The 24205-nt window shown below is 68.6% G+C and overlaps 3 protein-coding genes across 5 annotated transcripts; all 3 read right to left on the bottom strand.

Annotated features, from left to right (window-relative positions):
* Nucleotides 1-74: 74 nt before the first annotated feature.
* Nucleotides 75-2614, bottom strand: LOC310898228 (N-acetyltransferase family 8 member 3-like). 3 transcript variants are annotated; one of them, XM_083832841.1, is made up of 2 exons: nt 2485-2614; nt 75-881 (listed from the first exon to the last, which is right to left on the bottom strand). In XM_083832841.1, the coding sequence occupies exon 2, from the start codon at nt 865-867 to the stop codon at nt 175-177; it is 693 nt and encodes a 230-aa protein (XP_083688967.1). In that variant the 5' UTR covers nt 868-881; nt 2485-2614; the 3' UTR covers nt 75-174. The 3 variants fall into 3 exon arrangements, with proteins under 3 accessions (XP_083688967.1, XP_083688966.1, XP_083688968.1); XM_083832840.1 differs by having other exon boundaries at nt 2331-2531; XM_083832842.1 differs by lacking the exon at nt 2485-2614 and adding an exon at nt 2312-2478.
* Nucleotides 2615-3147: 533 nt separating this feature from the next.
* LOC310898227 (putative N-acetyltransferase camello) lies at nt 3148-4704 on the bottom strand. The gene is made up of 2 exons (XM_083832839.1): nt 4572-4704; nt 3148-3946 (listed from the first exon to the last, which is right to left on the bottom strand). The coding sequence occupies exons 1-2, from the start codon at nt 4624-4626 to the stop codon at nt 3285-3287; spliced, it is 717 nt and encodes a 238-aa protein (XP_083688965.1). The 5' UTR covers nt 4627-4704; the 3' UTR covers nt 3148-3284.
* A 151-nt stretch (nt 4705-4855) lies between these two features.
* On the bottom strand, nt 4856-12536 carry CPXM1 (carboxypeptidase X, M14 family member 1). The gene is made up of 14 exons (XM_083832803.1): nt 12147-12536; nt 10975-11082; nt 10137-10246; nt 9473-9612; nt 9318-9402; nt 8365-8515; nt 8175-8263; nt 7939-8062; nt 7656-7852; nt 7412-7591; nt 7016-7313; nt 6798-6937; nt 6150-6252; nt 4856-5125 (listed from the first exon to the last, which is right to left on the bottom strand). Exons 1-14 carry the CDS (start codon nt 12493-12495, stop codon nt 4860-4862), a joined length of 2340 nt encoding a protein of 779 aa, XP_083688929.1. The 5' UTR covers nt 12496-12536; the 3' UTR covers nt 4856-4859.
* Between the last annotated feature and the right edge of the window lie 11669 nt (nt 12537-24205).

Below are 24205 nucleotides of genomic sequence, written 5' to 3'. Positions count from 1 at the left end.
ACATCCCCGTACACATCCCCATACACACCCCCATACACACCCCCATACACACCCCCGTACACTCGTGCACCACGTCCCACAGGTCTCTGTTTATTTCTCAGTGCTCTAGGAGCGAGAAAAGCCCCCGGGCGCTCGGCCTGCTGCGACCTCCCGGTGCCGGTGCCACAGCGGCGCCTAGCGCGGCGGGGCCGGGGACAGAGGGCGGCCGGGCAGGTCGCAGCGGTAGTGGAAGATCTGGAAGCAGAGGAGGCTGGCGAGCAGCGAGGGGCTGGAGGTGCCCACCTTCCTGAAGCCCTGGCCCTCGTAGAGCCGCTGGGCCACCACCTGCACCACGGAGGTGTAGAGCACGACCGCCCCGTAGCCCCGCGCCTGGGCGAAGCGCAGCACCTCCCCGCAGAGTGCTTTGGAGATGCCCCGGCCCCGGTAGTCCTTGCTGACCGACATGCGCTTCAGCTCCAGGGCCACCCCTCTCTGGGACGGGTCCTGCGGCGGTGCCACGGCCACCATGCCCACCACGGCCCCCCCGGCCTCCGCCACCCAGAAGCAGGAGTCGGGCGCCCGCATGTAGGTGGCGCGGATGTCGAGGAGGTCGGTGTGCAGCGCCTGGTGCACGTAGGACGTGCTGAAGGAGCGGAGCAGGGGCCAGGCGGCCGCCAGTGCCAGCGCCGCGGCCCCCAGCGCCAGCAGCCAGCAGCCGGCGGCCGCCCGCACCACGGTGAAGAGGGTGAGCAGCGCCAGCTGCATCCGCGCCGAGCGCAGCGCGTGCCGGTACACGGCCGGCCCGTGCTCAATGATGCCACGGGCAAAGAGGGACCGCACGGTGTCGTAGTCCTGGTCCCGGTACTGCCGGATGCGGTAGGGCGCCATCGCTCTGCTGGCACCTGCGGTGCGGTACGGGGTGTCACGGCAGTGCCTGGCTCGTGCAGCCGTGAGCACACCCGGCCATCCCTAGACCCCACAGTCGGTGAGTGGGCAGGACTCGCTGCACGGGCACCACGACATCTCTCATCGGCTGAGCACCAGCCTGTGGTCCGCATTGCGCTGTCGGTGTGATTGCCCTCCTCCCACAGAACTAGCACCTGCACTAGCTCTACCTGGGGCGGGCACCCTGGGCCCCCGTCCTGCTGGTCCCTCGTGGGGTTTTGCTCTGCTCCCCTCACCTTGAGCACTTTGAGCAGCGCCAGCCCAGGGCTGTGATGGGGCTGGATTTGCATGGGGGTCCCTCTGCAAGCAATGGGCAGGGGGGCTCCCCATCTCTGTTCCTGATGAGATCACGGAGATGCTCATACCGCCAACCCCAGGCTACGGTGAGCATATCCTGAGGGCCCCGAAGCCCTCAAAGCTGCAGGGCTGGGATGAGGGGACGAGCAGGACCTCCCCAGCAGCACAGTCCCTTCCAGCGGGGCAGTGTCTGGGGGTTCCTGCCCCCCTGGCTCCCTAAGCAGCCCCAGCACTCACTGGGCTGCCAGCAGTGGTTCCAGCTCCCCCCGATCAGTGGCAGAGCAAAACCTGGGCAGCCGCCCCGCACCTTGCAGCCCGCCCTCTGCCCTTGTGCCACAAGGAGCTGGCAGCGAAGGCAAGGGGCAAAGTTTGTGCCTGTGCAGGGCGCTGAGCTGCCCTGGTGAGGGGACCCCAGGCAGAGAGGGGCTGGGGAAGGGGCTGGGGCCTTGGGGATGCTGCAGCCCCCCGGGGGCTGTGCTGGCCTTGTTGCTGGGGTGCCACTTGGCCCCATCCAGCTCCGTTAGGGATGTGGCACCGTGCACCCCACCGGTGGGCTCCCGGCCCCCCACCCGCTGCTGCCAGCCCTGCAGGCCCTCTGCGCACACCGTGCCGCCCCCCAGCCCCAGGGACACGGGCACGCAGCCCCCCCACGGGGCGCGCTTTGCATTGCGCAGCTCCAGATCCCCCTCCCCGGCTTCCCCTTTCCGCCCTTGCCGCTTCCCTCTCCTCCCTTCTCCCCTTCCCTGCTCCCTTCTCCCTGCTCCATCTCCCTGCTCCCTGCTCCCTGTCCCCCCCGCCCCCCCCTCCCCGCTCCCCCTTCCCTCTCCCCCCCTATATCCCCGCTCCCCCCCCGTTTCCCTCTCCCTCCCCCCGTCCCCCTCCCCTTCTCCCCGCTCCATCTCCCCGCTTCCTCCCCTCTCGGCCCCCCCCGCTCCCTCTCCGTCCCCCCTCCCTCTCCCCGCTCCCCCCGTTTCCCCCCCCGTCCCCCGCTCCCCCCGGTCCCCCCCCGCTCCCTCTCCCTCCGTCCCCGTCCCCCCCCCGCCGCCCGGGCCCGTCCCCGCACACCCACAGCCGCGGCCGTGCCGGTTACCGGCAGGAGCGGCCCTTACCGGGGCCCGGGCCGGGCCGGCGGCGGCTGCGGGCGGACGGCGAAGGGGAAGGGGCGGCCCCGCCGCTCCGGCTCGCCGGGCCCCGGGAGGAGCCGGCTTCCCCGCGGCGCCTCCGCCGAGGCCGGGACCGGGACCGGGGCCGGGCGAAACGCACCCGAGGGCGGCCCCGGGAGGCGCGCGGCGGCGGGAGATGCTCGGGCACGGCGCGGGGATGCGGGGACTTGGCCCCCCCCGGGGACTTTGCCCACGGGCAGCGCCGGTGCCTTGGGCTCCGTGCCAGCGGCTCCGCGTCCCTCGAGCAAAGGCCGGGGGGCCCGAGGGGCGGCGGGGGCAGCAGCACCCGGGGGCCGGTGCCCTGCTGCGGGGCCGGGGGGGGGGGGGGCGGGGGCTGCCCGCAGACCGGGCGCGGCCCCGCGCGGAGCCCTCCCGAGGGGCTGCTGGGGGTCCTTGGGGAGCTGGCAGCCCCCCACCTGCTGCTCCCCCCCCCCCCCCGGCACAAAGACGGGCCGCGGGCAGCGCTGCAGACACTTTTATTTCACTGCCTGCGAGGGGGGCGGCAGGGGCGGCCCCCAGGCACTGCAGGGGGGCAGCAGGACACAGCCACACGGCACCTCCGTGGGGTCCCCGCGCACCCAGGGGACACGGGGGCATCACGCACACACGTACACGCCCCAGGGAAACCCCCCCGGGAGGCTGAGCCCCCAGGGCGGGCTTCTCGGGGTGCAGCAGGGTTGGGACGCTGGGGCCGGCCGCCCCGACCCCCTGCGCGTGTTCCCAGCCAGGCACCGCACGGCACGAGGGTCCCAGCCCCCCGCGCCCCCCGGCCACACGCTCCCTGAGAGGCATCGCTGGTGCGGCTTGGCCAAAAGGCACGAGGCGGGGGGCTCCCCGGGCGCGGCCCAGAGCTTCCAGCACCGCAGGGTCCGTGCACGGGCTCTCCCGGCGCCGCCGGGCTCAGGGCAGGTCGTAGCGGTAGGTGGTGACGGTGCAGTTGGCCAGGCGGCCGTAGGCGGTGGGCAGGAGGTAGTGGCGGTGCCGGTGGAAGCCCAGGCGCTCGTAGAGGGCGCGCGCCTCGTGCTGCAGCATCATGGTGTTGAGCACCACGGCCCGGCAGCCGCGCTGCTGCCGCGCGAAGGCCAGGGCGGTGCGTCCCAGCGCCGCCGCGATGCCCCGGCCCCGGTAGTCCTTGCGCACCGCCATCCGCTTCAGCGCCAGCTCCTCGCCGCCGGCCGGCCGCACGCCCACCGTGCCCACCACCCGCTCATCCGCCTCCGCCACCCAGAAGCGGGCGCCGGGGCTCTCCATGTAGGCGGCCCGGATGTCCCGCAGGTCGTCCCCGAGGCAGCGCTCGATGTAGGTGCTCCAGGCGCAGCCCAGGAGCTGCCTGCCCAGGGCCAGCATCAGCGTCAGGGCCAGGACGGGCAGCAGCAGGGAGCGGGAGCTGGCGAGCAGCAGGCAGAAGACGCAGCCCAGCACCAGCAGCACCCAGGGCTGCCGCAGCACGTGCAGGCACAGCGCCGGCGCGTACTCGTTCATGCCGGTGGCGAAGACCTCGCGCACCGCCTCGTAGTCCTCGTCGCGGTACGGACGGATCCGGTAGTCCGCCATGGCGCGCCCTGGGGCGGGAGAGGGCGGCTCGGCCCCGGCCAGTGCCCCCAGCCCGGGAAGTGCCCCCCAGCCGTGCCCAGCCCGGCCCCCCCTGCCCAGCAGGACCTCAGGACGGGCTCAGGGCGACCCGAGGAGCCCAGGGATGGTGCAGCACCGGCGGGTGCGGGCAGGGAAGCGCCAGCACTGCCCCGTGCCCCAGGGAGCCCCCGCGCCCCTCGGTGCCCTCCATGCCCCTCAGTGCCCCCCGTGCCCTTCAATGCCCCCCGGGCCCCTCGGTGCCCCCCGCACCTCTCAGCATCCCCTGCACCCCCCAGTGCCCCCCACACCCCTCGGTGCCCCCCATATCCCTCAGTGGCCCCTGTGCCCGCTGGTGCCCCCCGTGCCCTTCAGTGCCCCCGCAGCCCTCAGCACCCCCCGCACCCCCCGGTGCCCCCCGCACCCCCCGGTGCCCCCCGATCTCTCCGTGCCCCCATCTCTCAGCGCCCCCCTCCCCTCCTCGCGCCCACGGACCGGCCCTGGGCGCCCCCCTCGCCCCCCGGCCCCCCCACCCCAGGGACCCCCCCACCCCAGGGACCCCCCCACCCCAGGGACCCCCCCAGCCCTTGCCCCCCCCCCAGCCCCGCCCCCGCTCACCGCGCCCTCCGCCCGCCGCCGCCGCCTGCCCGCCGCCGCGGCGCTCGCTGCCCATTGGCCGCCGCTATTTCCGCGACCACGCCCCCCCCGCCGCCACCAGCCAATGGGCGCCCGGCGGAAGGGCGGCGGGGGCGGGCCCGCGGGGTCACACGAATGAAGCGTGAGGGCGGGGAGGCGGGCGGGGCCTGCGAGCGGGGGCGGGGCTTCCGTCGGCGGAGGCGCCATTGACCTTCAGGGCAAGGGGCGGGGCAAGGGGCGGGGCGGGGCACGTGGGCGGGGCCTGCCCCGTTACCGCCCCGCCCCCGGCTCGCGGCGCTGGGCCCGGAGCCGGCGGAGGCGGCGGCGGCGGATCCGCAGCGGGAGGTCGGGGGGGGGCCGGGGCGCGGCCCCCGCTCGTCCCCGCGGGCGGCGCCGGGCCAGGCGGAAGCTGCAGGCCGTGGGCACGTTGTCGAACGGGACGCGGCACGGCCGGGTGGCCGCCTCGTAGCCCTCGGCCCGCGCCGTCACCTCGTACTCGCCCGGGTTCAGCAGCCGCCAGTAGTCCCCGTCCGCGGCTGGGGGGGGGGCGTCAGGGACGGGACGGGACGGGACGGGGACACCCCGGTCCCCAGCCCCTACCGGTCCACAGCCCCCCCGGTCCCGAAGCCCAGCCCCACGCCCAGCCCTGTCCCTGCTGCCGGCCCCACCCCGTCCCTGTCCCCGTCCCTGTCCCCTCCCCTGTCCCCATCCCATCCCCTTTGCTATTCCCGTCCCCGTCACATCCCATCCACACGCCTGTCCCCATTCCCACCCTCATCCCCCTTCCTGTCCCCATCCCCATCCCCATTCCTCTTCCATCCCCATCCCATCCCACCCCATCCCCATCCCACCCCATCCCCATCCCATCCCCATCCCATCCCACCCCATCCCCATCCCATCCCATCCCATCCCACCCCATCCCCATCCCATCCCATCCCATCCCATCCCATCCCATCCCATCCCATCCCATCCCACCCCATCCCCATCCCATCCCACCCCATCCCCATCCCATCCCACCCCATCCCATCCCCATCCCATCCCATCCCATCCCCATCCCATCCCACCCCATCCCCATCCCACCCCATCCCCATCCCATCCCATCCCATCCCATCCCATCCCATCCCATCCCATCCCATCCCATCCCATCCCATCCCATCCCATCCCCATCCCATCCCATCCCATCCCATCCCATCCCATCCCATCCCATCCCATCCCATCCCCATCCCATCCCATCCCCATCCCCATCCCATCCCCATCCCCATCCCCATCCCATCCCATCCCATCCCACCCCATCCCCATCCCACCCCATCCCCATCCCATCCCACCCCATCCCCATCCCATCCCATCCCATCCCATCCCATCCCACCCCATCCCCATCCCCTCCCATCCCATCCCATCCCATCCCACCCCATCCCCATCCCATCCCATCCCATCCCATCCCCTCCCATCCCATCCCATCCCATCCCCATCCCATCCCACCCCATCCCATCCCATCCCACCCCATCCCACCCCATCCCACCCCCACGTCCCCTCCCCAGCCCTGTCCGTGTCCCCCCGTACCGGTCCGGACATCGTGGTTGATGCCGTCCACGGAGATGATGGCGTTGGCGATGCCCTGCTCCGTGTCCACATCCCGCACCACCCCCTTAATGCCGCGGTGCACCTGGGAACCGCAGACCAGGGCGGTGTCAGGGGCATCCCCCACCCCCAGCACAGCGCCCTCAGCTGCACCCAGCGCTTTCCGTACCCCAAACCAGGCTGCGGGGCACGGCACGGCACGGGACACGTCACACATGCCCTGCAGCCAGTGTGCCGGCACACACGAACCCTGAGTAGGGTGTGCAAGCTCCAAAAACACACACGTGCACACCCAGCACACGCCCACCAGCAGCACACACACGCATGCCCCAGCATACAAACACCACCAGTGCACGCACACCCCCAGTACGCACACACGCAGCACACCTGTGCACACCAGCAAACACACTCGCACCCCTGACACGCACGTGTGCACCCCAGCGCACACCCAGCGCACACAACCCTGGCACATGCCCACCGCAGCCCCCTGCTGCCCCAGCCCCAGGCCAGTGGCAGATGCCCATTGGGGGAGGGGGGAAGGGGGTGCAAAGCCTCCGGGGGCATTTGGGGACCCCATGGCCGTGTCCTGCCGCCAGCCCTCAGGGCCGGGGGTGCCACTGGGTCCCGCACCTGCTCCATGTAGAGCAGCAGGGACTCGCGGTTGTTCTCCCACTCGGCCGGCAGCTCGGAGGCGTGCGGGAACTTGTCGCAGGAGAGCTCCACCGTGATCTCGAAGCAGTTGGTGTGCAGGTAGCTGAAGTCGTTCATGCCTGCGTGGGGCGGCGGGGGCGTCAGGGGGGAGCTGCTGCCGCCGTGCCCCCCCGCTGCCCCCCCAGCCCCGCGCTCACTGCCGGGCACCGTGTGCCAGTTGGCCCCGTTGATGATGTTGCCGGAGCGCATGAAGTCGTCATAGTGGCAGAGGCGGCGCTCCTCGCTGGCCATGGCCAGGTTGGAGGTGGCGTAGACGGTGGCCAGCCAGCGGAAGACGCCGTCGTCGGCCGTGGGCGTCAGCTCCTGCGCCTTCCAGTAGGTGCGGGTCATGTCAAAGGGGTAGGTGACCACCAGCTCCCCGCCGTGCAGGTTGGCGCTCAGCACGAAGGGGTACCGCTGCATCCAGTCGATCACCGCCCGCGTCTCGGGGGCCACCTGCAGGCACGCTGCGTCAGAGCTGCGCGGGCTGGGGGCGCACAGCCGGGACCCCCGCTCCGTCCCCGTAACAGCGCCCGGCTCCGCGGCGCCCTCACCGTGGCGTTCGCGAAGGTGTAGTACTCGGGGATGGGGATGTAGTGGTTGGGGAACTCGTGGGGCACCAGGTCGTTGTCCTCGGCGTCCCACAGCGCCGTGTTGAGGTCGGCGAAGTTGTGGTTGAGGTCGATGCCCTCGTAGGTCCAGCGGCCCATGGCCCAGCCCGACAGCTCGGAGCCCTGCGGGGGACGCGGTCAGCGGGCAGCGGGGCGGGCGCACGGCCCGGCGGGCCCCGGGCCCTACCAGCTTGTAGGCGGTCTCGTAGCCGTCGGGGTTCATGGAGGGCAGGAGGTGGATGCGGGTGTCGGTGACCAGCCGCACCACGCGGGGGTTGCCGCGGCGGAACTCGCGGCACAGGTACTCCATCAGGTTGAGCAGCAGCTCCCGGCCCAGCACCTCGTTGCCGTGCATCCCCGCCACGTAGCGGAACTCGGGCTCGCCTGCGGGCACGGCACCCGGTGGCTGCGGGTCCCCGCTGCGTCCCCCCGGCCCTGCCCCCCCTGCCCTGGGGCCGTGGGGCACGTACCCACTTCGTGCTGCCCGGGGTTGTCGGAGATCTCCATGACGTACATCTTGAGGCCCAGGTAGCTCTTCCCGATGCTGTAGACGCGGGTGATGTTGGGGCACTCGTCGTTCACCCGCTTCATCAGCTGGGGAGGGCAAAGCTCTCTGCACTGGGGTCCAGCGCACCCCCAGGGGTGCAGGGACCCCTGGACCGGTTTGGGAGGTCCCCAGGGGTGCAGAACCGCCTGCCCCAGGCACCTTTCTCATCTCCTTGTAGTTGTGATGCCGGAAATCCAGCTTGTCCGTGGGCACGGGGTCGCTGGGCCAGTAGTAGATGTTGTTCGGGTCTGCAGGGAGCCGGGGACCGGTGAGAAAGCGGCGGGGAGCGGGAGCAGCTCAGCCCCCAGCCCGCGGGGGGGACATCGGGCAGGGGCCGGCGGGCGCCCACCTGGCAGGGGGCAGCCCAGGACCTCCGCCCGCAGGCAGATGGTGCCGTTCTCGAACCAGGTCTGCGGGTTGATGCGGATGTAGCGGGCCACCACCGGCGAGGGCAGCATGTTGAGCACCGGCGTCTCGGGGTCCTTGTTCCCCGGGAAGACCTGGGTGGGAGGCGCAGCCCCTGCGTGCCCCCGTGCCCGAGCGTGGCACCGAGGGGGCAACGCGGGGCTGGGGCAGAGCTGCCGGCTGGGGACCAAAGGGTTACGGGCGTGCGGCCGCCCAGCCCCGGCCTCCCCTGGCCCCCCTCCAGCCCCTAATGAACAGTGGACACGTGGCGCTGGGCTGAGCCCAGCACCGGCACGGGGGGACCTGATTTGGGACACAGCCACGGGGCCTGGGGCACCCGCACTGCTCTGCCCCCACCCCACAGCGGGACCCCCAGCACAGGCACCAGGGGTGAGCATGGGGACCCCCAAACTGCTCCTGGCACGAGGGCCCCAAAGCCGCTGCTGGCACAGCCCTGCCCCAGGACCCCAGCCCTGCTGTGGCAGCCCCCGTTCCTCGCCCATCCCCGCACCCACCCGGGGGGGCTGCCTGCACCCTCCCTGCCCGCACCCCCAAGCGACCACAGCTGCCCAGCTCTCACACGTGCACCCAAGCACCAGGCTGCCGTGTTCGCCTTCGGGCACGCTCTGCCGTGCCATGGGGCCCTGCGCACACCCGCGCGCGTCCCCCCCGTGCTCCCGGCCCCCCCCGGGTGGGCAGCGAGGACAAGCAGCCTTTGTGCGGGAGGGGAAGCGCTGGAGGATGCTCTCTGGGAAGGGAGGCCAAAGGCAACAGCACCGGAGCCCAGCACAGCGCCTGCCCGCGCCGTTAACTCCGCCGAGCCCTCGCTCTGCGCCGGGAGTCAGGGCTGGGCTGGGGTGCAGGGGGGGCTCCGCTCCCCCCCGCCCCGGTGCCTACCGCCTCCTCGGTGCCGTTGCGGCACGGCTGCCACGTGTGCGTGTCGTTGCTGAACTGGACCTTGTAGGAGGTCACCCAGTCGTACCTGCGAGGGGCAGAGGGTCACGGGGGCCCCCAGCCCCCAGCCCCGGGGCCAGCCCTGCCCCGCGCCTTACGTCCAGATGGAGTTGAGCCCCTGCGTGATGACCCCGGTGAAGTTGGTCAGCCGGCGGGCGTCGATCTCCAGCCACTGCTCCTTGTCCTCCTGCCCCGCGCACCAGCCGCCGTCGAAGAAATCCCCGTCGTAGAGCCCCGACTGCAGGCGGGAGGGGGTCAGGGTGGGGGGGACACGGGGCCCATCCCGGGCACGGCCCCAGTGGCCCCGCAGGGAGCTGTGCTGGTGCTGCAGCGACAGGGGACAGCTCCGTGCTGACCGGGCGCCTCTCGGCCAGGAGACCAAGCCCTCCTTTAACGGGGCCCTCAGGGGGTCGTGCTGGAGCCCCCCCCTCTGAGCAAAATGCAGATGAAGCCAGCAGGGCCAAGAGGGGCGATGCCAAGAGCCCTGGTTCCCCTGACACACGTGTGCCATGCACACGCCATGCACACACCATCCACACGCCATGCACACGCCATGCACACGCCATGCACGTACCGCATGCCATGCACACGTCATGCAGGTACCATGCAGGTGCCATGCACGCCGCACACGCACCGAGCACACACCACAGACCATGCACTCACCACGCACTCACCACGCACACACCATACACACATCACGCACACATCACCCACACACCATGCACACGCCATGCACACGCCACGCACACGCTGCCGTCCTACCTGGATGTTGAGCCGCCCGCGGTGGGCGCCCAGGCCGTAGCGCTTGTCGCTGGAGGCGCGGAGCTGGGAGTCCAGCACGCGCAGGGACTCCAGCCCCAGCGGGGGGCACTCTGGGGGCAGAGCAGAGGGGGCACGGCGTGCTCAGCGACCCCACACAGGGCAGCTCCCGTGCAGGGGTCCCCCCGGGGCTGCCCCCCATGCCGTGCCCTCCTCTGCCTGCTGGTCCTGTGCACGGGGTCCTCAGGCAGGGCTGGGGGCAGGGCAAACCCCGCTCCCCACAAAGCAAATCCTGCTCCCCACAGAACAAACCCCACTGCCCGCCATACGGAGGGGCAAGGAAGGAGGCAGAGGCAGGCAGCACCCCTTTGCCGTGCAGACCTGGACACCCGGTGCCCCCCCAGCCCAGGGGTGTCAGCCGGCACCGTGTTGGGGACGTTCTGGGGGTCCAGCCCCTGCTGACCCCAGGACTTGCAGCACCCGGGGGCGTTGTGCCCCCCCCGTGCTTCCCAGCCCCAAGGGGCACGGCCACATCCCGGCACTGTGGCAGACCCAGGGAGCCCCGCCAGTGCCCCCAGCCCCACTGTGTGATGGGGGGGGGAGTTGGGTGTGTGTGCGTGTGTGTGATTTGTGTGTGTGTCCCCCCACACACACATGTGTAAGGTGTGTGCACAGCATGCGGGGCTGCTGCTGTGCTGGTGTGCCCATGGTGAGAGCTGTGCCTGCTCTGTGTGCATGCAGCACGGAGCTGTGCTCGGCACAGGGGCGTGCAGCACGTCGGTGTGTGCACATGCGTGTGCCCCCCTGCACAGCGCTGCCCCCCCCAGCACCGTGTACGTACGAGGCTCCTGCGGGGCAGCCGGGTCCTTGGCTGGAGCCTTCGGCTTCTTCTTCAGCACCTTTTTCTTCACCACTTTGACCCGCACGACCTTCCTCCTGGGCACGGGGGCTGCGGGCAGGCACAGGGACGGGGGGGCTCAGGGCCTGGGGGCTGCCGGCCCTCGGGGTGCCCCCACGTTGGGGGGGGCAAAGCTGGCTGGGGCTGGGGGCGCACCCACCCCAATGGCCCCGGGGGGGCCACGAGGAGGGCTCGGGGAACTGGGCAACCCCGCGTGACCCCTGGGGAGCACCTGGCATCCATGTGCACACACCCATGTGCACACACACACATGCACACACATGCAAGCACCCAAATGCACAGCCCCGTCCCTCTGGCTCACAGGGATACCCTGGGGCAGCCCCTCACATACACGACTTGAGCACAGCCCCCAGGTGTGCGCAGCTCCAGCTCACGCACATGAACACGCATGCACACAAGCACACACACACACACACACACACACGCACACACACCCTGCCCGGGCATCTGCACAGAACTGCAGCGGGACCGGGCACAGGCGGCACCGGGAATGCCGACGCTGCGCCCAGCCGTGCCGGCTGCGTGTGCAGGCAGCGCACAAACACACAAGCACAAACCACAAAGCGCACACACGCGGGCACAAAGCACGCGTACTCCCACACGCCGATACACACAAACCACGCACACACGTCCATGCTCACATGCACACTCACCCATACACACACACTCACACTCACCCCGGTGCACACTTAAATCCCTCCCCTCGCGCACACACACTTGTGTACAAACAGCCCTGCACACAGCCCCGCTTACACTGCCACGCACAGACATGCACAGAGCTGCACACACAGCCGCACACGCACATACACAGACACACACACACAGCCGCACACACACAGATGCACACACACACTAACGCACACAGATGCACACAAACACACACACGCCAACACATGCACACGCACGTACAAGCACACACACACACACGCTCACACACACGTACATGCACACATGTAAACACACACACGTATATGCACACTCGTGCACGCACACGTGTAAAAGCAGACACACGCACATGCACACCCACATGTAACCCCCCCACACACACACGCACCCCCCCCCCCCCCCGCCCCCTCGCCCCCCCCGGCTCCTACCTTTGGCCCCGGCCCCCCCCTTCAGCGTCCCGCGCTCGGGGGGCTGGGGGCTGGCGGGGGTCGCGCTGCCCGGCCCCCCCCGCGCCGTGCCCCTCGGGGGGGTCGCGGCCGGGCCTTTCGGGGTCCCCCCCGTCGCGGCGCCCCTCGGGGGGGTCGCGGCGCTGCTCGTCGTTGGCCCCCCCGTCCCGGCGCCTCTGGGGGGCGCCGCCGTGGAGCCCCGGGAGCCCCCCACCCCCGCGGCCCCGGGCCTCAGAGCGCCGTCGGGGGGCGCCGTCTGGGCGGGGGGCGCGGGGGGGGCGGCGGCCAGCAGCGGCAGCAGGAGCAGCACCGGGAGCCGCAGCCCCGGCATGGCCGCGACGGGACGGGACGGGACGGGACGGGACGGGACGGGGCGGGCAGCGGAGCCGAGCCGAGCCGAGCCGAGCGCAGCTGCCGCCCCCGCCCTCCCCCGCCCCTCGCCGCCCCCCCGGCCCCTTCCCGGCCCCGTCCCCGCCCCCGGGCCCTCCTCGCCCCCCGCCGCCCGCTGCTCTCGCCGGGGCCGGGGGCACCCCCCGGGAGCGGGCTGGGGGCTGCCTCCGGCAGCGGGGGGCTCGGGGGCACCCCGGCTCTGCTCGCCCCCAGCCGGGCTCTGCGCCCCCCGGGGTCCCCGGTGCTGGGGGTGCCGGGGGGGGGGCTCCCGAGCCCTTGCTCCCGCCCGCGTCTCCCGCCCCCAGCACCCAGCACCCAGCACCCAGCACCCAGCCCCGCCGGCCCGGCCCGGCCCCAGCCCGGTGGTGCTGCAGGGGAGCCCCCGGCCCCTCGTGCAGGCGGGGGCTGCTCAGCACCGCCAGGATCCGGCCCCGGGGGGACGCCGCTCGAAGCCGGACGGGATGCGGCCGCTGCTCGCTGGCCCCGGTCCCGCAGGAAATCTGCGGTCGGGTCCTCCACGTCGGCAGCGATGTGCGGGGACCAGCGGGGCAGCCCGGGGTGCCCGGCACGGGGAGCTGCGGGGCCCCCCGGTCCCTGGGGCTGCCGCCTGCCCCCAGGGCTGCCCACACCCGGTTCTGGCAGCAAAGGGTGCCCCCATCTCTCCTTGGCTGATCCCGGAGCGCTCGCACATCGGGTATTGTTGCCGCCCTTGCAGGAATGTTTCAGCTCTGATTACACAGCAGTTTTGGGCACAAAACCCTCCCAGACTGGAACAATCCGCTCGGCCTGTTCCCTGCTTCTCACCCGTGTTCGCTGTTCCTCAGCCGCTCTCCCGCTGTCCCCAGCCCTCCTGGGGCCACTGGGTGCCCCTCGTGCTAGGTGGGTGCACTGGGTGCCCCGTGGGCACCCCGCTCTGCTCCCCACACCCCATCTGCCCAAAGGGAGACCCTGAGCACTCCCCAGCCAAACCTGACCATGGAGCCGTGGCCGGCTCTGCGCAGCCGTGCACAGCGCTTTCCAAGAGCAAGGCATGGCTGTGGGGGCTCCAGGAGCCCCCCACCATTGCTCGCAGCAGCAGCCGGTGCCACCGGCTGAGCCCGGGCACCCGCGAGGCCCCACGAGCTGCTAGCATGGAGCTGAGCCCAGCCGGGGCTTCGCAGCCAGATCCTGGCAGAGCGCAGGCGCTGAGCGGCGCTGCCCTGGGGCTGCGAGTGCACCGCGACCCAGCCCCGGCCCTCACCAGCAGCGGGGGGCAGTGGGAAGCAGGGAGGGATGTCCCCCCAGCCTCTGGCTGGGGGCACAGGGACCCCCAGGAGAGCCAGAGCCGAGCCCCAGGGACGCGATGCCCGCGGCACCCCGCGCACCTGGCACAGCAGGAGCAGGGCGGCTGCGGTGCTTGTGCCAGCACCGAGGCAGCTCTGAGCACCCTGCCCTGCCCCGGCCATGTCCCTGCCGCAGGATCCAACCTGCAGGGAAATGCGAGGTGCTGGAGCTGCTTCCAGGCCCCGCGGTGCCTGGGGGAGCCCAGCCCACACCCATCGGGGGGATCCTGGCTGGGGCACAGGGAGGGGAACTGGGCACCTGCGGCAGGATGATGCCCATGGGCTGGGGCAGGCGGGTGCAGGTGGGAGGCAGCGGGGGCCGTGCAGTGCCGGTACCTGCCTGCTGGCACGGCCCTGCTGCCCCTGCACAAGCCCTTGTGCGGGCTGGGGGAGCTGGGGGCTCCCCTGGGCTGTGGCCGGACCCTTCCCCAGCCCTCTGCAGCTACAGGAGCCGGAGCTCTGCTGCGATGTCTCACCGCAGCCCTGTCCTCTTTCCCTGTGCCCTGCGCAGAGCTCTGGCACACCTCGGCCCCCCGTCCTGCTCTGAGCAGCGTCCTGCGAAAAGCCGTGCCGCTGCTGGCACCGACGCCAGCCTGCCATGACCTCATTTTCCACCCCAAAAGGGCCTTCCTGGGCCTGACCTTCACTTGTGGTTTATTAGTATTTTTACAGCCTCCAGCATCTGGGCTGGGACAAGTGGGAAGGAGGCAGCGGCTGGGCTCTTGCTGGCCACTGGCCACCGGCACCCTTTGGTGGCCAAGAGCAGCTGGGGAGGCTCCGTGTGCCTGGTTGCAGTGGGCAGGGAGCAAAGCCAGCAGGTCGGGGTGCTGCTCCCACCCCCATCCCCTGCTCCCGGTCTCTGTGGCTCTCCTGGAGCCTGCCGCAGCCAACAGATCCAGCCCAGGATTCCCGATCTCTGTTCTCCCTGGATCCCTGGAGGGGTCACTGGACTCGGTGTGGTGCAGGGGGCTGGGAAGTGGCTGCACATTCCTCCTGGGTGGGAGCAGCCCTCTGGGGCTGGGCCAGCACCAAAACGGGTTGTGTTGGCTGAGAGGAGTGGGACGTGTTCCCCCTTGGAGGGGGTCCTCGTTCTCTGCGATGCTGCTCCTTCCCCAGCCCTGGTGAGAGCAGGGTATGGCCAGGAATGCCGTGCGCTCCCCCACACCAGACATCTGGCCTGCAGAACCATGGCTTTATTTCACATCCCGTCCCGGGGCTAGGTCGCAGGAAGGGGTTGCAGGGAGCCGAGGCAGCTCCCGCGGCGTGCCGGAGCACCCGCATCCCAGCGGCTCCGGGAAGGGCCGGGAGGGGAGGCTGCCTGGGGGCCTGACTCAGCCGCCACGTGATGGGGCTTTCTAGGTTCGCAGCGGGCCTGGCACGGCTCCGCGCTGTCCTGGCTGTGCTGCTGGGACCGGTGCCCGGCCGCGGGGCAGGAGAGGCCGTGCTGGAGCTGGCCCCGCTCCGGGGCTGCCCGCGGCAGCGGTGACCGGAGGCCAAGGCACTCGGCGCAGCGGGCTCCAGCGGTAGATTCCGCCCCAGTCAGCACTTCCAGGGACTTGCTGAATTTCCACATGCAGCTTGGACCGGAGTCAAGGCGGCCGCGTCCGCACCGCCGGCCAGCCGCCAGCTCCCTCCCCGGCTGCGGGAGATGCCTTAAAGGCGCCGGGCTGGGGCAGGGGCAGGGGTGCTGCACACCTCGGCTTCATCTCGGATCCGACAGCGCTTCCTTGACCCGCCGGTGCCTGCACTCCTGGGGAGCCTTTGGCTCTCCGTGGGGCTGGAGAGGCCCCGGGGGACCCCAGTAGCAGGGTGCCCCAGGAGGGAGCTTCTCCCCGGGGCACGGATGGCTGTGAGCCCCGGGCTGCCCCGTCGTGCTGCTGCCCCGTGCCCTGGCTCTCTGCCCTGCCCTGCCCGGCCGGGGACCGCAGCCCGTGGCTGAGGTCGGGGCTGCCGGCCAAGGCAAACACTTTGGCAGCCGCTGCTGGCTGTGAGGCTTGTGCCCAAACCGCCCGGCGGTTCCGCGCGCACCCGGGGAGCCCACACGGGTGGCTGAGTGCCCACCTGCAGGAGAGGACTGCCAGCACCAGCCTGGCCCCCTCTGGCCTCATCCCTGTCCCCCAGGCGCTGTCCCACCGCAGGGTGACGGCACCCCACGGGCAGGGGGTGCGGGCAGACCCCCCCTGCCAGCCCCACATCCCCTGTGTGGGCAGGGATGCGGCAGGTGGCTCTGGGTTGGAGTGGGGTCGCTGGGTGTGAGAAGGGGCAAGGGCTCTGTGGGGCTTTGTGGAGCTTTCTGGCTGCTCGGGGCTGTGCCCTGTCCCCAGCAGCCACCTCTGCACCATGCTGATGCCAGAGCCCTCCTCTGGTGGCCGCTCCAGCGATGCTCCATGCAGGGACAAGGGGGGGCTGGCAGCAGCCCTGTGCCCATCCCAGGGGTCCCAGCACAGCCCCCAGCCCCAAGGGAGGCCATGCTCCGGGACTGTCCCCTCCCTGGAGATGGTGTCACCCCACAAGCCCCGGTTGTGACATCGCCCTCCTCACTGGCACAGCCGGGACTTGGTGGTGCTGAGCCGTGGGTACGTGGTGGGCCAGAGGAGCTGTGCCGGGACCCCGACGGGAGCAGAGTTAATGTGTGCCAGCCCCGAGCGGGGCGAGGGGTGCGGGGGGGCCCTGGGTGCTGGGCTCTGTGCGGGAGCACCCCCGGAGGGCTCCCGCCTGGATCTGCAGGTGATGCCCTACGGCTTCGTGTCCCTGCAGGATGGATGCGACCGCCCGGGGCCGCGCACGGACCATGGAGCTGCACAACGAGAACCAGATGGTCCTGGAGATGGTGGCGTGTGTGATCCTCACCTGCTACCTGTCCCACGCAAACGTCTTCTTCTTCTACCTGCTGGTGCTCCTGCCCCTGCTCTTCCTCTTTGAGGACGCCATCGGAGAATGAGGATGGCCGCGGCTCCTGCCTGAGCTGCTCAATAATGCCTCCTGCCCTCCGTGCTGTGTCGTGCCTGGGTTGGCGGGTGGGCGCGCTGCACCCCCTGCTCGCCGTGTGCCTCCTGCCTGGAGGTGGGGGGGCTGGCACCTGGGGCAGGGACAGGGACAGGGATGTGACGGCCAGCTCTGCAGCACGCAGTGCAACGGGGAGGTCCCACGGCCGCGCTCAGCTCCCGGCGCTGGGTCCCTGCCTCCGTGCAGCAGCGCAGGGGGGGCCTGCAGTGAGATGCTCTGAGCGGGGCCAGCTCCAGTGTTGTTGCCTCCAACGCACCTGGGCTCTGCCCTGCCCCGTCCTGCTGCCCCTGGGCGGCTGTGGTGGTTGTACTTGGGTGGGCAGCCGAGTTCCACCACGGCCGCTCTCGCTCCCCCTCCTCAAAGAGGAAGGGGGAGAAAATACGACACAAAGAGCTCGAGGTTTGAGATAAGGATGATTTAATTAAAGGGAAAAGGGAGAGGGGAAAAAAAAGGCTTGGAGGGAGTCCTGATGCGGTGCCAGCACTGCTCAGCAGCAGACACAACACTGGAGTGATACCAGTGCTGTTCCTGCTACCAGTGCAGAGCACAGCACTGCGTGGGCTGCTGCAGCGAAAGCTGACTCCATCCCAGGCAGACCCAGCACAGCAGCTGCAAGGGGAAATCCCCCAAAAGCCCCAAAAGGGGCGGCGGGAGGCAGGGCAGGCACTGGGGCGAGCACCAGGGGTCTCTGCTGCGGTGCCACCAGGGGACAGGACCAGGGGACACACAGCACGCTGCCCTGAGACATGCGCACCCACTTGGACACGTGCAGCCTCTGGGCACGCGCAGCCGATGGCCTCGGCACCCACAGCAGCAGGTACAGCTTTGGATGCCGGGTCCTGGACACGCACAGCCGACGGGTGTACACAGCGGGGGGCACGGGTGTGCACACCGGGGGATGCAGGGGATGTGTGCTCAGTAGACATGGACGTGATGGGACACACACATTCGATAGGGGACACCATGGGACACAAGGGCCACACTGTGGGGGAGGGGACTTTCAGCATGCCCCCCGGGTCCGTCAGCCTGGTGCAGAGCCCAAGGGAGGGCCGGGAAGCCCCCACCCACCTCCGGCACAGGCCCGCCATCAGCAGGGCAGCGTCCCGCTCCTCTGGGCTCTGCCAGCCCCGGCGCTGCCGGTCCTGTGAGCTCACAGAGGCCACGTGCAGCTGGGGACGTGGGGACAGCAACGGTGTCCTGCAGGGACCGCAGCAGGGAGCTCCTGCTTCCCCCCTGCCCCCCAAAAGCCTCCTTGTAGGTGTTAATGGCAGTTACATGACCCCCCCTCACCCAGCGTGACCAGGGGTGGGACGGGGTCCTTGCCACAAACGGAGACAGGGCTGGGACATGGAGACAGGGCTGGGACGTGGAGACAGGGCTGGGACGTGGAGGCAGGGCCAGCACCCCCAGGCACAGGCAGGCAGAGCCACCTCTGTCCCTGCAGTCACCCAACCCTGGGCTGCGCGAGCCCCGAGCACCCTCCAGGTGCTGCCCCCACCCTTGGGCATGGAACGGCCCAAAAGAGCCGGGCACCCCGAGCCCCGTGGGGCTGACCCAAAATGGAACCGCAGGGGACTGGTGGCCAGGGCATGGGGACACGCCAGTGCTGGCCGTGGCCACGCACACCCCCTGGCACGGACACCCCGGGACACACAGCCCCCCTGGACACGGACCCCCTGGGACACCCTCCCCCGTCACACAAGGACACCCTGGGACACAGAGCCCCCCTGGGACGTGCTCCCCCTGGCACAAGGCCACCCCAGGACACAGCCTCCCCCAGACACGGACCCCCGGGACACACAGCCCCCCTGGACACGGGCCCCCTGGGACACCCTCCCCCCTTGCACAAGGACACCGTGCGACATGCTCCCCCTCGCACAAGGCCACCCCTGGCACAAGGCCACCCCAGGACGCAGCCCCCCCAGACACGGACCCCCGGGACACACGGCGCCACTGGACACAGACACGTCGTGCCACGTCTCGGCTTTATTGGCAGGTGTTGCGGGCACAGCAGCAGGGCCGTGGCCGGGCGCGGTGGTGCGGCGGTGCGCGGGCGCTGGCGGCCGGGGCTCCCATCAGCGGCGGCTCCGCGGGCGCCCGGTGCCGGCGGGGACGGCTCAGTAGCGGCGGCTGCGTCTCCCGCGGAGGCGGCGGCTCCTCCCGTAGCGGCGACGCCGGCTGCTCCCGTAGCGGCGGCGACGGGGGCTCTGGTAGCGGCGCTGGCTGCGTCGGCGGCGACGCTGGCTCCTGCTGCGGGTCCTGCTGCGCCGGTAGCTGGCCATGCTGGGCTGGGGGCGCGGGCGCGGGACGCTTGCCCTGTCGTGCCGGTGGCTTGCGCTCTGCGCCCCCGCGCCCCTTTTATAGGGGCCTGCGGGCGAGGCCCTTTGTGACGGGGCGCGCGTGCCACTGAGCGGGGACCCCCGGCGGGGCTGGGGGGCGGGGGGGGGCTGGGGGCGGGGGCGGGGGCTCGCCTGCGCCCCAGCTCCTGCTGCCAGGCACCGAGCCCCACCGGGCACGTGCCTTTCCCACCAAGAGTTGATGCTGAAGTCGCAACGAGGAGTTTGCAGTGCCCCAGCGCCCACGTGCTGTGCTGTGCTGTGGATGCTTCGCCCTGGCAGCGTGGTCCCAGCCCCAGGGGGTGCTGGCTGGCCCCAGCTGTGGCCACACGGGCTGCTGTGGTCCTGCTGCAGACAGAGTCACAGAGTCACAGTCACAGAATCATCTAGGTTGGAAGAGACCTCCGAGGTCACCGAGTCCAACCTCTCACCTAACACTAACAAAACTAAACCATAAACCATATCCACTAAACCATATCGCTAAGCTCTACATCTAAGCGTCTTTTAAAGACCTCCAGGGATGGTGACTCAACCACTTCCCTGGGCAGCCCATCCCAATGCCTAACAACCCTTTCAGTAAAGAAGTTCTTCCTAACATCCAACCTAAACCTCCTCTGGTGCAACTTTAGCCCATTCCCTCTCGTCCTGTCACCAGGCACATGGGAGAACAGACCAACCCCCACCTCGCTACAGCCTCCTTTGAGGTACCTGTAGAGAGTGATAAGGTCGCCCCTGAGCCTCCTCTTCTCCAGGCTGAACAGTCGGCTCATATTCAGCCGACTATCAACCAATACTCCCAGGTCCTTCTCTGCCAGGCAGCTTTCCAACCACTCCTCTCCCAGCCTGTAGCTCTGCTTGGGGTTGTTGCGCCCCAGGTGCAGGACCCGGCACTTGGCCTTGTTGAACTTCATGCAGTTGACCTCAGCCCATCGCTCCAGCCTATCCAGATCCTCCTGCAGAGCCTTCCTGCCCTCGAGCAGATCGACACACGCACTTAGCTTGGTGTCATCTGCAAACTCACTGAGGGTGCACTCAATCCTCCCATCCAGGTCATTGATAAAGATATTAAAGAGGACCGGCCCCAGTACCGAGCCCTGGGGGACTCCACTAGTGACCGGCCTCCAACCAGATTTGACTCCATTCACCACAACTCTCTGGGCCCGGCCATCCAGCCAGTTTCTAACCCAGCGAAGCGTACGCCAGTCCAAGCCCCAAGCAGCCAGTTTCTCGAGGAGAATGTTGTGGGAAATGGTATCAAAAGCCTTACTGAAGTCAAGGTAGACCACATCCACAGCCTTTCCCTTGTCCACCCAGCGTGTCACTTTGTCATAGAAGGAGATCAGGTTCGCCAAGCAGGACCTGCCTTTCATAAACCCATGCTGACTGGGCCTGATCGCCTGCTTGCCCTGCAAGTGCCGCGTGATGACCCTCAAGATAATCTGCTCCATGAGCTTCCCTGGTACTGAGGTCAAACTGACAGGCCTATAGTTCCCCGGGTCTGCCCTCCGGCCCTTCTTGTAGATGGGCATCACATTTGCTAGCTGCCAGTCGACTGGGACCTCCCCTGTTAGCCAGGACTGCTGATAAATGATGGAAAGTGGCTCGGCCAGCTCCTCCGCCAGTTCTCTCAGTACCCTCGGGTGGATCCCATCCAGCCCCGTCGACTTGCGTACATCCAAGTGCTGTAGCAGGTCGCCAACCATTTCCTTGTGGATAGTGAGAGCCACATCCTGCTCCCCATCCCCTTCCACCAGCTCAGGGTACCGGGTATCCAGAGAACAACTGGCAAAGAAGGCATTAAGCACCTCAGCCTTTTCCTCATCTCTCATCACTAAGTTTCCCCCTGCATCCAGTAAAGGATGGAGATTCTCCTTAGTCCTCCTTTTGGTGTTGATGTATTTATAAAAACATTTTTTGTTATCTTTAACGGCAGTAGCCAGATTGAGTTCCAGATGAGCTTTGGCCTTTCTAATTTTGTCCCTACACAGCCTTACTACGTCCTTATAATCCTTCTGAGTGGCCTGCCCTCTTTTCCAAAGATCATAAACCCTTTTTTTTTTCCTAAGCTGTAGCCACAACTCTCTGTTCAGCCAGGCCAGTCTTCTTCCATGCCAGCTCATCTTTGGGCACATGGGGACAGACTGCTCCTGAGCCTTTAAGATTTCTTTCTTGAGGAGTGCCCAGCCTTCCTGGACTCCTCTGCCCTTCAGAACCGCCTCCCAAGGGACTCTGCCACCCAGCGTCCTGAGCAGCTCAAAGTCAGCCCTCCGGAAGTCCAACACAGCACTTTTGCTGGTCCCCTTCCTGACTTCACCAAGAATAGAGAACTGAACCATTTCGTGGTCACTCTGCCCAAGACAGCTCTCGACCACCACATCTCCCACCAGTCCTTCTCTGTTTGTGAACAGAAGGTCCAGCGGGGCACCTCCCCCAGTAGGCTCACTAACCACTGTGTCAGGAAACTAGCTTCCACGCTCTCCAGAAACCTCCTAGACTGCTTTCTCTGGGCGTTGTTGTGCTTCCAGGATATGTCTGGGAAGTTGAAGTCCCCCACGAGAACAAGCGCTGACGATTTTGCAGCTTCAGCCAGCTGCCTGTAGAATTCCTCATCCGTCTCCTCATTCTGGTTTGGCGGTCTGTAACAGACCCCCACCAGGATGCCTGCCTTGTTGGCCTTCCCGCCGATCCTAACCCATAGGGACTCAACCTTATCATTCCCAGATTCAGTCTCGAGTTCCACAATATCAAAACACTCTCTAATATAGAGAGCCACACCACCACCCCCTCTGTGCTGCCTGTCCCTTCCGAAGAGCCTATAGCCAGACATTGCAGCACTCCAGTCGTGGGAGCGGTCCCACCACGTTTCCGTGATGGCAACCAAGTCGTAGCCTGCCTGCTGCACGATGGCTTCCAGCTCCTCCTGTTTGTTGCCCATGCTGCGTGCATTAGTGTAGGTGCACTTCAGCTGGGCCACTGCCTGCTCCCCCGGCCCTGACATTGTTCTCCCTGGCACACCTCTAACAAGCCTTATTCCCTCCCCGTCCCCCTTCCTACCTAGTTTAAAGCCCTCCCAATGAGCCCTGCCAGCTCCTGCGCTACTGTCTGTTTTGCCCTTTGAGACAGGTGGGACCCATCTGCAGTTAGTGGGTTGGGTGCCAAGTAAAGCACCCCGTGGTCAAAAAACCCAAAATTTCTGTGTTGGCACCAGCCTCTGAGCCACCTGTTTATCAGCTGGGCTCTCTGAGTCCTCTCTGTACCCCTCCCTGCCACTGCAGGGATGGAGGAGAGCACGACCTGTACTCCCGCTCCACCTACCAATCGTCCCAGCCCCCTAAAGTCCCGTTTGATAGCCTTCAGGCTTCTCTCTTCAATATCATCGCTGCCAGCCTGGACTATCAAAAGAGGACAGTAGTCAGAGGGGCGAACCAGGTTGGGAAGCTTTCTGGCAATGTCCCTGACCCTGGCCCCAGGGAGGCAGCAGACTTCCCTACAGGTAGGGTCAGGCCGACAAACAGGGCCCTCCGTTCCCCTGAGAAGGGAGTCGCCCACAACAATCACCCTTCTGTCTTTCTTGGTGGAGGCAGTCCTGAGGCGTGGGGTTGACTTCCTCGCCCTAGGCAGCCTCCTGGGTAGGCTGTTCACCTCATCCTCACCCACCGGTCTCTCAAGCTCCAGGGCCTCAAACCTGTTGTGTAAGGGCACCTGGGGAGGCAGGGCCGGTAGGGAGGGGGGTTGCCTGCGACGTGGAGCAGGGACCTGTTTCCAACCCTCCCCATCTCCTAGGTCCCCTCCCTCTGCTCTGCAGGGCAGGGGCTCCACCACTGCTTGGGGTGTCTCACCCCGGTGCCTCTCCTTCAGGCCTGTCGGGGAGGTGCCCCACAGGTCTGTCTCCCGCTCGCACTCCCTGAGGGCCCTCAACCTCTCCACGTCCTCCTCGAGCTCCGCCACCAGGCTGAGCAGGCCGTCCACCTGCTCACACCTCGCACACGCGGCGTCTCTGCCGCCCTCGGGGGCAGCAACAGGCCCAGGCACTGCGGGCACCCGGAGACCTGAACCGCCGCATTTTTGAGCGGGCGCTCGGTCTGGGTGGCCACAGACTGTCTGAAAAGAGCTCGGTGCTGTGACTTTCGGTGACAGCTTGGTGTGACAGCTCGGTGCTGCCACAGACCTTCTAAAAAGAGACGGTGCTGTGCTCGCAGCGCGGTGGGACAGAGGTGGCACAGGGCCTCGGCACAGGGCACTTTGCATGGGGTGCGTGGCACAGGGCCCCCATGTGCAGCTCCACACATGGCACAGTCACAGCCCAGGGCCTGGCTCAGGACCATGCCCTGGTGAAGGCTCCTGGCAGCGACGTGGCTGCCCCGTGATGACCCCAGCAGCGGCAGAGCCCGCCTTGCTAGTGGCCGTGCCCAGCTCCCCCTTTGCTGGGCAGGGGTCCCAGGCAGGCTGCCTGTCCCCTCAGGGACAGCCCCGGGTCCTGCAGGGCCCCACAGTCATTCAGTGCCACCAGGATGGTGCTGAGCCTCATGCTCCTCTTAGTGCTTCATGCATGGCTGCACTGGGGTGCTCCACATCACCCTGCTGTCACGGCAGTGTCATTGACCCCAGCCGTCGAAGCCCTGTCCCCATGCTGTCCCTGTCCTACTCCCGCTGGGTGCAGGGGCTGCTTGGGTCGGAGCGGGGCCAGGAGCAGCCCCTGCGTGGCACGGAGCAGTGTGCGTGCCGGGTGTCTGTGTCCTGGGTCCCCCCATCTCCATGTCACCCTGAAGCAGTGGGGGCACCATCAGGACCCAGCCCAGAGCCCCCCTGTGCCCAGGATGCCAGCCCTTGTGTGCAACCTGTGGGCAGCCACGGCCCCCGGTGGGCCACCCCCAAACCCACCCACGGTGCTCACGGTGAGCTCCCCCCGTGCTGGGGCTGGGAGCCAGGGGCCGGGCAGGGCTGAGAGGGAGGTGACCCCGAGGCGGATGGGGTCTGGGAGGGACCA

The sequence above is a fragment of the Anser anser genome (genome assembly GCF_964211835.1).
Source record: "Anser anser genome assembly, chromosome: 4".
In the NCBI taxonomy this organism is placed as follows: Eukaryota; Metazoa; Chordata; class Aves; order Anseriformes; family Anatidae; genus Anser; species Anser anser.
Note: the sequence above shows the minus strand (reverse complement) of the source record. Positions and strands in the feature narration are given on the sequence as shown.